Raw genomic sequence first — 16,062 nt, forward strand, 5'->3', positions numbered from 1 at the left:
ATTTCACCAATCAGCCTGATACCTTCAGGCTCATATTCTTGTAAACTAATCAAGACCTAATGAGGTTTTAAAGAAAAACAACACTTTTTATCTGCCTTTAAAACTGTGGTATAATTTTATCCAAATTGATGTTGTATTTCATTAGAGTTTATGGTATATTTTTTAAGTGATGTAATCAAGAAGATTGCTAGTGCTAATAAACACTTTCAAATTTAGAAGAACTTTTTTTTTTAATTCTTGAAAATTTACTTCCTAGGACTCATAATCAACTAAGGAAAGTCTTACCATGAAATTTTCCAGCTCCTTATTGGGTTGAGAGAGTTTTCATTTTATTATTACTGAGGCCCACAGACCCATTCAGTAGGGACAGTCAAGAGCCACACACGTAAGAGGTGCCGTGATTCTGTGGGTTGGACGCAAGAGTCACCTGGTAAGGAAGCTGTGGGTCACCAGGGTCAATTCAGCCACTCTGTCTTGCTTGACAGGTACCCAGTTCCTCCCTCGCTTTCACTGACATGCCTTCTGAGGCGAGCTCCACTGAAGAGGAAATACAAAATCTTCTACTCGGGTGCTTTTAAAATTAAGAATATGTTTTATAAACATAATGCATTTTGTTAAATGAATATTCTTATCTCTTATATAAAAGGTTAAGGGAGAGACATAAGGAATGAGAGAAATTAAAGTACTGGAGGAAGATGAAAAAGCAAAGGGTTGGTGGTATATATGGTAAAGTAAAAGGGAAAGTTAGTCGCTCAGTCATGTCTGACTCTTGGCAGTCCCTGCCCGGCTCCTCTGTCCATGGAATTCTCTAGGCAAGAGTACTGGAGTGGGTTGCCATTTCCTTCTCCATGGGATCGATCATCCCTACCAAGGGATCGAACCCAGGTCTCCTGCATAGCAGGCAGATTCTTTACCAACTGAGCCACTAAGGAAGCCCATATATGGTAAACATAGATTTAAAAAAAGAAAGACTCCTAGTTGTTGGAAGGGAGAGAAATGTAGTCCCAGGAGAAAGGAAGGATCAGACTTTGATAAAAGGATGTCATCATGGTCACGTGCACTGTTGGGCATAGATGGAGAAGCGACCCTAGTACATTTTCATCTTTTCGGGATTAAATCAAAATCTTTTGAAGTCTTGGCCTGAGATAAGAAGAGTTCTAACACTTGGGTGCTTTACATCTCAGGTAATCCTGACAACAACTGATGAGAGCTGTATTATCACCTTATTTCCAGTGAGGACCCTGAGGAACAGAGGGCTTAAATTCCCCAGTCACATGGCAGGGCGATGGTGGAGCTGAAATTAGACCCTGGTCTCCAAGTCCAGAAGGTTACACTGCTTTCAACTAAGTCACGTTGCCTCTGGGCATTTGTAAATTAACTCTTTTTGAAGTGTCTGTTGAAGACATTTATCAAAGAGTAATTGGAGAGAAGGGGAAGGTGATCTGTTTATGTGTTAAACAACCTATTTTGAGACTCTCAGTGTATTATAGGTAATATGTTTTTAGATATTGTACCAAAATAAGTTTCATAGATTATAGGGTTTTAGAACCGAGTGAATAGAGACAGCTCTATTCCGTGCTAGGCCTTCATAGTTGACTGAAGAATCTTTTTATTTCCTTCATTTATTCAGCCAAGTCCAGGTTTTCCCCTCGTCAGGATGCTTTAAGCAGAGGGCATTGTGCCCAAAGTTAGAAAACTGCAATAGTGCAGATGATGATGATGATATCCTTTTATCAAATTCTGATCCTTCCTTTCCCCAAGGCTGTTTCTCTCCTTTCAGCAACCGGGGGTCTTTCTTGGGCTGGAATCTGGAGAACAGAAATTGGAGTCTTGAGCTGTTACTTACCAGCCTTGAAAAAGGGGCTCTTTGGGTCTCTTTGAGCCTCTGTTTTCACCTCTGTATCATGGGGAAAATATCAAATAGGGAAACAAGTCCAAGTGCTTGGCAAGGTAAGGTAGTGTTAGTGTTTGGTATAAAGCAATTCACCGAGGGCTCCAAGTATTTTATTATGACACTGAGACAGATATACGTGATAAAAGACTTGGGGTGAGAAGGGAACTAAGTTAGGTATCAAAAACCAACAAGTCATGAAATGGTCAAAACTCCAGAAGGGAGGCTAAAAGCCAGTGACATGAATAATTCATAAATGGAACATTTCATCTGCAACAATGAACAACTTGTTTATGGTCAATGCTTTTAACTTTTACTGTTGTTTAAAAGCCATTAAATCATTTAATCTCCAGGGCAAGTTATTTCATTCCTATTTTTACAGAAGAGGATGAGCAGGTGTATTATAGACAAGCCTGGGAGCCCACAGCTCATCAGTGACAGATCCAAAGCTGTTGTAGCATCAAGAGTAGTCAGTGTTTGTTAAGCACTTAGGAGCAGTAGTTTCACACGTATCTGATCCTCCCAACAGTGCTACAAAGTAGGTGATACTATTATCCTCACTATATTATAGACTGGAAAACTGAGGCTTGGAGTGGTGCAGTGACCAAGGCCAAAATAACATAGCTAGTGAGTGGCAGAGCTCAGTACGAAGTGGATCTGACTTAACCACCTGCGCTACCCACTTCGCTAGGCTGCCACATCTCTCGACCTTCGGTTGAAGGTTCTTTTCACAGATGTAAAGAGGTCAATTTCTGTTTGCTGTCAGTGGAGTTGGACCTTTTTATACGGCACTCATTAAGAGTTTTCAACCAGCGTTCAGATGGTGGCTGCCTGTCACAGTAGGGCGTGTTTTAATGACGGTTTCAGTCTAATGGATGTTAGAAATCTGATGAGATGAGACTCAGGAAGCAAGGATACAGCATAATTTAGATACTGCCCAGTGAAAGACTGATGTTGGTAATGTTGAATTCCTTTGTGTTGTATAGAATGCTTTTTAAGCTAGACCAATACATTGACTTGTGTGATCGTTTGAGTATATCCACTGTGTGCACAAACCGTGTGATAAGTACTGTGAAGGGTACCAAGTCCTGTTCTCAAAATATAAAATAGAAAGTATAAAGTGCCAGAAGAAAAACAGATCATCGGGCCATAGTGTTCACAGGAAAAAACTGCCTCCAGCTCTGGGTACCAGAAAGGGCTCTGATATAGAGGAATATGCATTTCTTATAACTCAAGCCATTTCCTGGAAGGCAAACTCTTGGTATAATCCATACTGATCATTTTTCTGAATTCCTATAGTTCTTATATGTTTGTGCTCCTTGATTATAACTAATATTCTCCAGGTGTTTCATGAATTGGTTAAAGATACCTCAAAGACAAAGGATTATAAATCTTTTATAATTCTTATTTGTCAGAATATCTAGTGAAGAGTAAGACGTGCAACAACAGGTGCTGTGTAAAAACTCCATAAATTTATTTTTTCTTCTGAGACTTGCAGAATCTGAGCAGGCCTATAGTCCTATTGCAAATGTGTTGTTAATTGTAACTCTGAGACACAGCTAAGCTTACTTTTTTTTTTTTTAATTTTGACTTTTTTTCTTTCCTGATTAGAATTGAGAGCTTTTTCCAGAGTGGGCTAACTTCGACTGATACTCTAGATTTGTTTAACCACATCCCCCATACCGTATACTTGCCATTTGGAATTTTATTGCTAGCCCGGCACACTCTCTCAGCCCCCGTCCTCTCTCCCCAGGGAGGGGGAGCGACTCTGAATCCGACCTGCCCCATCGGAAGCTGCCTGATGTGAAGAAGGATGACATGTCTGCGAGGCGGACGTCCCACGGTGAGCCGAAATCAGCAGTGCCTTTTAACCAGTACCTCCCCAACAAGAGCAACCAGACAGCCTACGTCCCCGCACCTCTGAGAAAGAAGAAGGCGGAGCGAGAGGAATATCGGAAGAGCTGGAGTACCGCCACCTCCCCCCTGGGTGGGGAGAGGCCCTTCAGGTAAGACCTGGGCTGTGCTGCTCCTGTCCTGGCTTGTGATAATAGGAACTACGAGCCCCTGGATATGAATGAGCCCCAAGAGCCACTGTAGACCATTGATGTGAGATTACAGATGGAGGTGGGAAGAACAGACCTTCAGAGACAGATTGTCACAATAGGATAGAAGCTTCATGAAGGCACCTACAACTGTGCCTGGCACACAGTAGGTATTCAACCAACACTGGGCTAATGAGTAGATTTTTGAAACCAGCTCTGTCATGAGGACATTGAGAACAGATCTGTCGTCCATATCCTTCTCGGGAAACTGTCTGACTCCCAGTCCTGTTAGATCAGGTATAATAAGACCTTTTATCTACACCAAAGTTTATCTGGACATAAGCGCAAGCATTATATAAGGGATGCATGAACATGCTTGAGTCATAGGTAGAAACAAACAGTCATAATGAAATGGAAGAAGCATTGGACTTCTCATCTCTTTAGGGAAGCAAGATTTCCCCTAATCTCTGATTATGTTTTTGTACTTCTTCATTCATTTATTCAGTACGAATATATTTATTGAGCATCTACCATGTGCTAGGTAGTAGATCTTTTAGGCTTTGGGGACCCAATAGAAGGTAAGATAGAGTCTTTGCCTTCAAGAACTTTACAGTCTAATAAAAGAAACTTATAGTCTGGTCTAATCCTTTTAGCAAAACCATCCTGATCATTGCTTGGTTATTTCTTATAGTCTACCTTTATTATCTATGATTTTCCATTGAGTAAACATTTTATTAAAAGTTGTAGTTATTGAACAAAACATGAATTTTGCCTTTCTGGCAGAAAAGGTTTTTGCCTATCAGGTTTGAAATAGCTTTCAATCAGTATAGAGATTATGATGCGTTGTATTAATTAACAAATGGCTACATTTAATTTTCTTCACATTACCAGAATAGTATTGCATACTATGATTTTTTTTTCAAGTGGAAGTAATATCAGAATGACCAGGAGCTGATCTATGATCTGCTCCCCAGCCTAGTGTGTTAGTTTGGTCAATTATGTTGTCCAACTCACTAGCTATCCTGAAACAATAGAGGAAGAGGAAGGTGAAGTGGGGTCTCATTGTGAAGAGGACCCCGTCAGCCAAATGGACACCAGTGGGAAGCCTCCTGATGGTGGGTCAGAACTACCCACCAGTTGTGGGAAGGAGCAGCCTCCTCCAGAGGGGGCTGTGGTGGCACCAGCTCCCAAGTCTGAAGAGAAAGCTGCTGCTGAAATGCAAAAGCGCAGAAGGCTGGAGCAAGCCGGAATCAAGGTCATGCCCGCAGCACAGCGCTTTGCCAGGTTAGCTGTGCAGGCCAAAGACTGGCCTGGCTGGCTTTGTGCATGCCCGGGGCTTTGGAATCTGTCTGATGTGGTAGAGTTTCCATCTTGTTTTCCCACTTCCTGCTTTACCCGTTGCATCATTATTTCCTACTTGGAGCAAATAGAAATAGCTAATCATCTTTGCCTTCAGGCCTGTCTCTGCTGAATTTTTGGTTATTTTAAATGGAGGTAAAGAGTGAGCTTCATGCTGCTTGAGTAGACCTTGTTCTGGTCAAGTATGTGTGGTCAGTCACTTGTGGGCTACAGGATATATCTGGCAATAACATCTTATTTTTCAATTGTTTATGGCTTGTTTATTTTCACACTACTCCTAAATGGCTCTTATCTTCCTTTACACATCACTAGAAAATAGTTCCTTTGGCATGGGAAGCACTGTCTTTAGGAAGAGTGGCTGGCTGACAAAAATCTGCTTACTTTCTTTGTCCCAAGGGAGTAGTAAGTACAATTAGGTTTATTTGACTCATTTCTAAAACTTGTTGATTCAAAAACGAAGGATGGAGTAATTACTTCTCTTAATTGTAACAAAGGCACTGGTATACAGTCCTGGTGGCCTTGAGTTACATGAGAGATGGAGACCTTCAGCAGCTGAAGTCACAGAGAAGTATAGTTGTACAGTTTCACGTGGTGTTTGCAGAAGCTGATTAATTTTTGTCATGTAATAGCCACGAAGATCCTAACAAATGATAGTGAGACCAAAATTTATTGGACAAATTGTAACTCATAACAGTTTGATAATTGAAATTCCTTTGCCACTTGCTCTTTCATTGAATCCTGAAAGGTAGGTGATATGCCCTTTTTTTCAAGCAGAATAAACTGAGGATCAGTGAAAGTAAGTTACTTAACCGCCTCTGAGCCAGTTACTGCTGACCTGGAGGCCACTTTCAGATGTTCTCTGACCACCGCATCCCCGCTGCCTCCCACACATTTGACGGAACGTTTTCCATCCCTCTGTACAACTCCGTGTGTGGTTATGCTGTGGTCTAGATCTTCACTGAAAATTCCAGAACTGGCTTATATGGATTTAATCTTAGAGTAGCTTTGTATTGATAAAACACCAAGGATATAATTCTTCCTGTCTGTGGTATCCCACAGATAAACATGTCTGTCCTAAATGTGTATGTGCTTCTAGAAAACTCTGACATAAAACTGTGCTTGTGCTACAAGAAACTCTCGGGGTTTCTAAAATTATAAAGGGTAATGTCATAACATCTTAGAAATAAATCCAGATATTCTTTAAATTGCAATTCAGAGACCTTTTGAGACACATGCTGTTTCAGCATCATTTGAGCATCTATGTATATCAAAGACCAGGCTAGGTGCTGAGAATATCAAAATGGAGTATATCCTCTTACCGGTTTTCAGCTTTTCCTGCTTCTGTCTTCAAGCCTGGGGCACTGTGGAAATAAGTAATAAGTGATACAGATAAGAGAGTGGATTTATTAAAAAAAAAAAAACACGCTTTAATCTTAATTTCCTTGACACACATACCTTCATTTTTATTACATCTGCGAAGTCTGCAACTAAAAGTTACCAAAGACACCATCATCTTTTTTTATTATTTTTCTTGTTATTTTCAAAAATTGCCAATGTTTGAGTTTTAAAATCTCGTTTTTAAAAAAATCAATTTTTTTCCATGATTACTAATGCTATTGACTATTATAGCATGTGTATTGGCTACTCAGGTTGTTTTTTTCCGATAAAGTCCCTCATATCTTCTGTCATTTACTTTTGTGCTTTAAAAAAAAATGTTTTATTGGGGTAAGAACACTTGGTATGAGACCTACACTCTGAACAAATCTTTAACTGCCCAATACAGAGTTGTTAACTATAGGTACAATGTTGTACACCAGATTCCCAGAATGTATTCAGCTTGCTTAACTGAAACTTTATGCCTATTGATTAGCAATCCCTATTTCACCCTCCCTCCATCCCTCGTGACCACCGTGCCATTCTTTGATTCTCTGTATTTGACCATTTTAACTACTTCATGTAAGTGGAATCATGCCATTTTTTTCTTTTTATGACTGGCTTATTTCACTTAATGTCCTTGAAGTTCATCCATGTTGTCACATATTACAAAATTTAATTCTTGTTTAAGGCTTAATAATATTCCATTGTATGCATGTACACAGCCTTGTTCATCCCACATCTTGCATATTATGAATAATGATGTGGGAGTGCTAAGATCCCTTTGGGAGTCCTGGTTTGAGTTCTTTTGCATATATACACAGAAATGAGATTGCTAGATCTAGTTCTATTTTCACATTTTGAGGAGCCTCCCCATGTCATCTTTGTTGTTACAGTTGTTGTTCAGTCGCTGGGGCATGTCCAACTCTTTGAGGTCCCATGGACATGTCATCTTTAGAGTATCCAAAAGAGCAAGGGGAGACAAGTAGGCAGAGACTGGAAGAGAACTCGGCACACCCTGGAATCGTGGTGACGTGGAGAAGAGAAGAGAGTGGGCAAAGGCTGGGGAGTCCACGAGTGTCCCATGCCTCTTCAGTAACTGGAAGTTTATTTTCTGATAAAACAGTGCAGTCTTTTATGACAGCTCCCATCCTGTGCACAGACCTAGAATCGTAGTCTATAACCATGAATTCTAAAATTGAAGAAGAATAGTATATTTGTGTTGTAATATTTGCTCCTGTCCATGTTCCTGGGATCTGGCATAATTTTTCCATATTTTATCCAAGTTAGCTCTATTAAGCAGAAATTTGCAGGTCAGTTAATGTCTGCAGATGTCAGTTAATGTCATACTTTAGAGCTACTGACTTAGCATTTAAAATGGAGTTCAGGAAAATCATGCATATTCCCAGAGAATGTTCCCAATAGCAACACAACACAGCTGCTCCAAACACCCAGAATTCATTTGTTAGATAGATTTTTCAGCTGCTAGCTCTCTCATAAAAGTTTTATATATACCATGCCACCAGCCTGCCCTGTCTGTGTCTTTGTCACTTACTTTTTGCAGCCCACAACAGAGTCAACGGCCATCCTAAATTTATCCACATTTTGGATCCTGCTTTTAATGTGGCAGAAAGTAGCTTAACTGGAATGAAATGCATATCATGAAGAAGGAAAGGATTCTTGGTGTCTGGAAAATAAGACTATGAAACATTTCAATATGCTGATGTCTCTTAAGGCATTTTAACTTCAGTCTCCTGTCTTTGCAATCCAAATGCATTCTGGCCACCACATCTTGGAACCCAACAAGAGGCACCAGATACTTCTTGTGCCTATTTCTGAGCTGAGAAAGTCTGTGTTTGCAGAGCTGGGGAGAGAATGAGGTACAGGCAAAGAAGGAGACATGTAGGTGAGAAGAAGGCCTGACTTTTATAGGCCAGTTTTTGGTTGTTGTGTCACAAGTATTCTCAAACACCTCCTTGAATTATTTTTAATACCATATAAAAATGAGCAAAAGTGCATGAGTTTTCTAGTCGAGAAGTCCCAGGCTTCCTGTCAAAGAATATGTTAGGAGGTATCTTAGCACCATGGGACAGAGTAGGTCTTTCTTATTAAATATGTCTGCCATTGAAGTCAGAAATGCATAAACTACTTTTCCTTCCATGTTTATGATTTTAGTTTATGATGTAGTTAGCTTAATTACCCCCCAAATATGAGACTCTGCCAGAGAAGCTGAGATTTCTGTGTTTAAGAGGATAAAATAAGAACTAAGATTCACTTCCCCTGAATTAAAATGCCATGGAGATTTGAATTCTCCAACTTGGTGTTTCCCATTGGAGAAGTAAACTTGTTTTTGAACTGAATTATAGGTTTCACGTGATTGGACTTCTTTTCTAATTGTTTTCATATGTTTCAGCACTCAGTCTTTTCTACTAGTCTGTGGATCTTCTCAGGCACATAGTAATTAATCACAGAGAGGGGGAAAAGCCCTCCAAGGAACAATAGACATTTTAGAAGTCTTCGGAGGAAGAGCAGATGCAGCTAAGTGCCAGACACGTATTCCTCCTTACCAGATGCCTGTGTGTCACTGAACAGATTCCGGGGGATCAGGGACCAGGCAGACACAGGATGTGTGTGAACCTCTGTGACTCTGGATGTAACTGCCCTGGTTGGGCACTGCGTTAACCAGGGAGGTCTCTGGTATTGCCTGTGACGTTCCCAGGAGGCCTAACAGGCTTTTCTGGAGAACCCGGTTTCTTTCAATAGAACAAACTGACTGCTAGTCTGAGCTGGTTGTTGTGCACTAAGTAAAAGGGAGTGAAAGAAAATGCCAGCTCTTCCTCAGTTGAAATCATTATCTCACTCACTTTGAAATATATAAGCCTCAGAAGCTTTGAGACAAGGGCTTTTCTTCCCCCTCACCTGCTCAGGGCCCACAGTCTCTCCTACAAAGATAGCCTTACTTGTTTCAGGACAGAGTTGCCAGGTTGGAGGCAAGGCTTGGCATTTCTCATGTCACATTGGACTGTATTTCTCCTAAGTAAAGCAATGAGCTGGGCCCACTGAGGAACCTCTTCATCAACACAACTCATCTATGAATAACTCGGAAAAAATAGTGCCAAACCTCCCCCACAAATATCAAGCCAGATAGCCGAAGTCTGCCACTTAAATGTGCTTACTTTACCTACATTCAGATGACCATAACTGGAAACCTCAACATTCCCCTCTGCAAAGTGGTCATCATAATTCCAGTCTTACAGGGTTGTCTTGAATGTTAATGTATCTGGAATATACTAGCTCTTCAGAGCTATTGTAATTATTAAAATACAAAGTAGAGTATACTGAGGGTTTACAATAAACTGACCTTCAGAAAAGAAGGGCACATTATAAAAAGTCATTTAAATGTTTTGCTAACCAGATACCTGTGAGCATAAGCCTTCATATTTGCCTTATATACATTATTTATTACTTCATAGCCAACAGTGCCAACCCAGAATTTATGTCATTAAATTTTTTCTCTTTCTGAGTCTGCCTTGAAGCTCTGAATTTACAGGATTCAAGCAATTAGCAGAATATCATTATGATCATTTTTCAAGTGGGCAGGGAGTGGCTTTAAGTGGCCAATGATATGGAAAGCTTTATTCACCCCCTCTTTTTAAGCCTGCATATCTAAACTGAGATCATTTGAAATGAGTCCTGCCACACTGGGCATTTAGCCTAAAAAGAAACACCCCAGGGAATTTGTAGCCTAGCTGGATTCATGTGAAGCATAAGGCAGTAGATTCTCCTTGCTCAAACTGGCACGGCTGTTTGCATAAATGCATATGTTTTATCCCATAAAATTCTGCCTGAGTTGGGAGAGATTGAAGCCCAGGACTATGGTCAGAAAATAGAAGGACTGTTGCTTTTGGACTTGAGAGCTTCAAGCTCAGGGTCTGCTCCGGATGAGATGAGATAATGAGTTTGAAAGGGCTTTGTAAACTGTAAAGTGCTGTGCAAGCACTGTAAGGTATGATTAGTTAGCATTCTATTGTCAATCCTGGCTGAGCATTGCCATCTGCAACCAGCAATGCCAATCACAACTCCATTCTGAGCACAACTCACAGGATCCCTTTATTTAGTAACCAAAATACCCTGTCTCCTACTTCCATAGTAATGATAATGCCTTATTTTTTACATGATGCTCCACTTTCAAAACTGTTGCTGGAGATATCTTTTGTTAAATGAATAGTAGAGTGGTTAAGAACAGGACCTGTGGAACCAAACTGCCTGGGTTTGAATTGTAACTTAAGCAATGGCGCTTTGACCTTGGGCAAATTTCTTCTCATAATCTCAGTTTCCCCTCTATAATATGGGGGTGCTAATCCCACTGCCATTACAAGGCTAATATTAGAGTTAAACGAATTAACACTAGAAAGAATTCTAGCGCATGGTGGGTGCTCCATAAGAATGAGCCACTCTCTTTATCATCACCACTGTGCTTTTTGAATAATGAGTTTTCGGAGAGATTGATTCAGTGGCCTCTCATTTCCCACTGACCATTCTTTATGGCCACAGTCAGCCAATGCCAGTTGGTTCTTGCCAGACTTGTTGGCTAGGGAGGCAGGGAAGAGAGTCAACACAGTCCAAGAGGGGCCAGGCAGGAGATGAAGAGCAGGGGTGCTCAAAGGGCAGTATTGCATATATTAAGAAATAAATTTAATTTGCAGCCACATGGATGGACCTAGAGATTATCATACTAAGTGAAGCAAGTCATACAGAGAAAAAGAAATATGTGATATCATATGATATCATGTATATGTGGAATCTAAAAAATGATAACATGAACGCATTTACAAAACAGAAACTCACAGACATAGAAAACAAACTTATAGTTATCAAATAAAAAAGAGAGGGAAGGATAGATTAGGAGTTTGGGATTAATAGATACACATCACTATGTATAAAATAGACAACAAGGACCTACTGTATAGCACAGGGAACGATACTCAGTATAATAATTTTAATGGAAAGGAAGCTTAAAAAGTATATATATTAATATATAAAACATGTATATATATGTATATATATACAATATGTATATATAACTGTATCTCTTTGCTATACACCTGAAGCTAACACAACATTGTAAATCAACTATATTTCAATTAAAAATTTTTTTAAAGAAATAAATTTATTCAAGGAGCATCACCCATCACCTCTAAATTCCATGATTTAAAATTCTATTGAGAACAGTGGTCAGCAGGGAGAAAGAGTTTTCTGGGCATGATTTTGATTTTGATTCTCCAGAAGTCAGGTGGAGTGAGGACCTGCTGTCACCTTAAGCTGACAGCCTCCTCTGCAGCAGACAGTGGGCCACCCGGTCGCCCAGTGGAGACAGTATTTCCTTGCTCTTAGCCAACCTAATTCCTCCTGTCTTTATTTTTGAGTTGACCTGTCCCATGAGCATGAAAAATTTACTGTTAATCCTCTCTCAGAAATTGGATACAAAGTAGGTGAACTTCCTTTAGAAACCAAGATATTGTATTTACTTGTCATCTCTATGAACTGAAAAGATAATCATTTTTAAGTTTTAATATTTTATTATGATTTAGAAGCAAGGCTGATCTTATGAGTAGGGGAAGGAGTTTGTCTGAATATCAGAAAGGCACCATCAACTGTATTCTCACCCTGCCTGCCCCCGACAAAAGCAAAAAGCATAAAAAAGTCCTAATAGTCTACCATTAAACTGCATTTCTCCAAGAATTTAACGTTTGGGGCCTTCAAGATTTCTTTGAAAATGAAAATAGTCCTAAGTAAACATTTTGACAGAATGCCTTAACACAATTCACTTGACATCTAGCATATGACAAAGAAGAGCTGAAAGATGGAGAACAGTGAGGGTAAAAGCCTGAAGAAAGGATTGCTGGTGGGAGGGAGCAGGGCAAGATAAGCTTTTGTGCCTGAGTCCATTCTATGAATGGTCCTGGACTATCCCAGATGTTTCAGTCTAGCGCAACTTTGCAGGAAGATCATCCTTACACATTGCAACCCAGTACACATCCTAGGCGTGCTGCCGCATGGCTGCATTCATTAGCATTCCCCCAGATTAGTTCCTTGGTGGCTCAAATTTTTGCCCTGTCAGTCAAAATAAATTGAGTACCTATTGGTGCATTACTAATGTGCTAAAGAAAAACATAACAAAAAAATGCCTCTTGGGATTTCCCTAGTGGTCCAGTGGTTAAACTGGGTGCTTCCAATGCAGGGGGTGTGGATTTGACCCCTGGTCAGGGAACTAAGATTCCACATGCTGTGCAGTGCAGCCAAAAAGAAAAAAGAAAAATAAAACCAACAACAGCAACCAAAAAAAAAAAAAACCCACCAAGTCATAAAAATATTTTTTAAATGCTTCTTCTTTTTCTCAATTTCATGAAAGAATTTGGATTGTCACTTTCAGAGCCATTTAGGATCCTGTCTTTCTCATGCTGATGGGGCGCTGCAAGTTAAATGAATGCTTAGTATTGCTAGTAGCTGGCTAAATTCCAGCTTTTGAAACCCACCCTAACTCTCTGCAACGCTGGATTAAAGTAGTAAACAGATGTCATCTGGACTAACGATACTGAGAAGACCTTTCACTAACAAGACAGTTGTCTGCCTGACAATGGGGATTTAAAAACTGTTTTGGTCTGATCACATGTGGAGTTCCATTTAATTTTGCTCTATCAGTCAAAAGCAATTAAATGATGAGAAAGAAGCTGTTCGAAATATTATCCTTCGTAAAGAAAACCCTTTCCTGGTCCACCAACACGGCAGAGATTCAGAATCAGAAGATGAAGTTGCATGTCGACTGCCTGATCTTGAGAAAGATGACTTTGCTGCCAGGAGAGCAAGGATGAACCAGACAAAGCCAGTGGTGCCATTGAACCAACTCCTCTATGGGCCTTACCGAAAAAAAGAGGCAGAGAAATCAGATGGCAGCAAACAACACTCAAAGGGAATCTCAGAAAAGAAAACTCTAGAACATAAAAGGTGTGCACTCTGTGTGCGTGTGTATGTGAAAGAGGGAGAGAATATAATTAGGTGAAGGTGATTTGAATTATAGCCCCTACCCTGGCCCCCATTCCTCTAATTCCTGCCTTGATTACATGTAATCAGTAATGGTGGTTTATTTTGAAGTGGAATTCCAGATAGCTGATCTCTTCTAAGTTCACATGGCAGGGAGCAGAATGACCATGTCCAAAACAGGGCTGAATTCACCGAATAAACTTGGAGCCCAAGCATGCAGGTGTGCTATATCCACACCACACATGGGTGCTGGTTCACAGACTGGTATTCTGTGACATGGGGCGGGAACAGCCACCTGTCCAGGCGGCTCCATCCTTCAGCAGGCAGAAATCACAGTTATCCCTTAGCTATGAACCCTTCTATCTCATTAGTGCCTTTCAGATATTGGAAGGGGAAAAAAAGGAGCCTTGCTGTTTCTTCCCTCACAGCAACGTGATCACCTAGACATCTGATGATGGAGACTTCTCATTAAAAAATAGTCCTCAGATATATAACACACTTCTATTCATTCTGTCATGGAAATTATTTTTAAGTGAGTTTCCTTGTCCCAGCTTTTCTTCCATCTTCATAATTAAGGAAAGGAAAATTTAATGAAATGGATTTGACCAGTGATTTTTATCCCAAGAGGGATACAAAATCAGTTCAGCCTGCTAAATTTCCATGGGCAGAGTTCATCATTCTTTTCCTTTATATCAAAATCAAAGTTCACATCGTTATTTAATTGCCATATTTCTGCCTATCACTTAAGAGGTTTATAATCTATTGAACAAAGAATATAAATACTTCAATTGTATTTTACACAATTAAAGTGGTTCTTTGGGCAGAGTATTGAGATCAGTGGAGTTGTTCATGTTTTCCATTGTATTTTAGTATTTTATTTAGGAAGCACCAGATATAAAGATCTGGACATAAACAGGGATTAGAGCATAGAAGACCTGGCACAGTTTTCATAGGACACATTCTAGCTTCAGGAGGCTCTTGGTCTTTGCAGTTCTTGTTGGCATGCCTTGTAACACACCATTCTCAGAGGGCCTTGTGGGAGGGATTTAGTTGCTGCTGGTGGAACAAAAACTTCTAGATAGCTGAGTAGCATCAAGACATATTGATGGGGATCAGCAATTTGAGTTAGGCAAGGGAGTAGCTTTTGTACCTCCCTCTTTTCCCTTCTCCTGCATGCCATTTTAATTCCTGACATTTCCAGCCCCGTATGTCTGTTGTCACCTGTGTCTGTTTATGGGGACACAGCCCATGATCTCTCTAGAGAGCTTCATAGAACTGCTGAAAAAAAAGAGAGAGCCCCCTGGTGACTTTTTGCTGTGCCCTTCTTTCCCCTTCCCCAAATTGAAAGTGAATAGAAAATTCTGTAACCTTCCTATTTGCATAGACACTGTAAATACACCAACTCATCCAGGTGATTTAGTTTGGAAAAAATGAATAGCCCCATTTATGTACATTTCTAAAAACTTCTATCTCAGGGAACATATTTAGTTAGAAACTGACTTTTAATGCGATGGAATGTTTATGCACGTAGATGCCACAGTTTTAGTTTAAATTATAATATTGTCAACATTAGCCATTTAATGTTCATTTCTTATGGGAACAATTGAAAATATCAGGCCACTTCCCTCATGGTCCAGAGGTTAAGAATCTACCTTCCAATGCAGGGAACGCAGGTTCGATCCCTGATTGGGGAATTAAGATCCCACATACTTTGCCCTGCGGCCAAAAAACTTTAAAAAATAAAACAAAATTTGCCAGAAAGCTTAAAGAAATAGTTGATTAAAACATCTCTCTATATAAAAAAAAGAAAGTATCAGATTTATCATTAATGAAGGTGAACAGTTATTGACATAAGAAACAAATGGGTATTGCCCCTGTGGATACAAGTAGAGAGGATACGCTCTCTGTTCATCAAGTGTACATTAACCAGACCTAATTAATGCTATCAGAGAAGGCAGTGGCACCCCACTCCAGTACTCTTGCCTGGAAAATCCCATGGACGGAGGAGCCTGGTGGGCTGCAGTCCATGGGGTCTCTAAGAGTCAGATACGACTTAGCGACTTCACTTTCACTTTTCACTTTCATGAATCGGAGAAGGAAATGGCAACCCACTCCAGAATTCTTGCCTGGAGAATCCCAGGGACGGGGGAGCCTGGTGGGCTGACGTCTATGGGGTCACACAGAGTCAGACACGACTGAAGCGACTTAGCAGCAGCAGCAGCAGCAATGAATGCTATTGGAAGTCAGAGACTGAATTTGAACATTGAACCTTTCTGTTAAGCATTGACCTAATCATACTTTCTGGCATACCTACGAAGGTTTATGGTTGAGATGTTTAATATGTGAGCAATGTTC

The 16,062-nt window shown here is 40.2% G+C and overlaps 1 protein-coding gene across 19 annotated transcripts in view; it reads left to right on the forward strand.

The window, feature by feature from the left end:
• The window catches only part of LIMCH1 (LIM and calponin homology domains 1), a 351,768-nt gene that overhangs the window by 268,581 nt on the left and 67,125 nt on the right, over nt 1-16,062 (forward strand). For 14 of the 19 annotated variants that reach the window (XM_027544369.1, XM_027544373.1, XM_027544368.1 and 11 more), the window contains one exon: nt 3,645-3,897. In XM_027544369.1, coding sequence (XP_027400170.1) covers nt 3,645-3,897 — 253 coding nt within the window. Of the gene's footprint in view, nt 1-3,644; nt 3,898-4,950; nt 5,218-13,368; nt 13,672-16,062 lie in introns of all 19 variants that reach the window. The other 5 variants (XM_027544363.1, XM_027544364.1, XM_027544365.1 and 2 more) reach the window with 1 other exon arrangement.

The sequence above is a fragment of the Bos indicus x Bos taurus genome, chromosome 6, assembly GCF_003369695.1.
Source record: "Bos indicus x Bos taurus breed Angus x Brahman F1 hybrid chromosome 6, Bos_hybrid_MaternalHap_v2.0, whole genome shotgun sequence".
Lineage (NCBI taxonomy): Eukaryota > Metazoa > Chordata > Mammalia > Artiodactyla > Bovidae > Bos > Bos indicus x Bos taurus.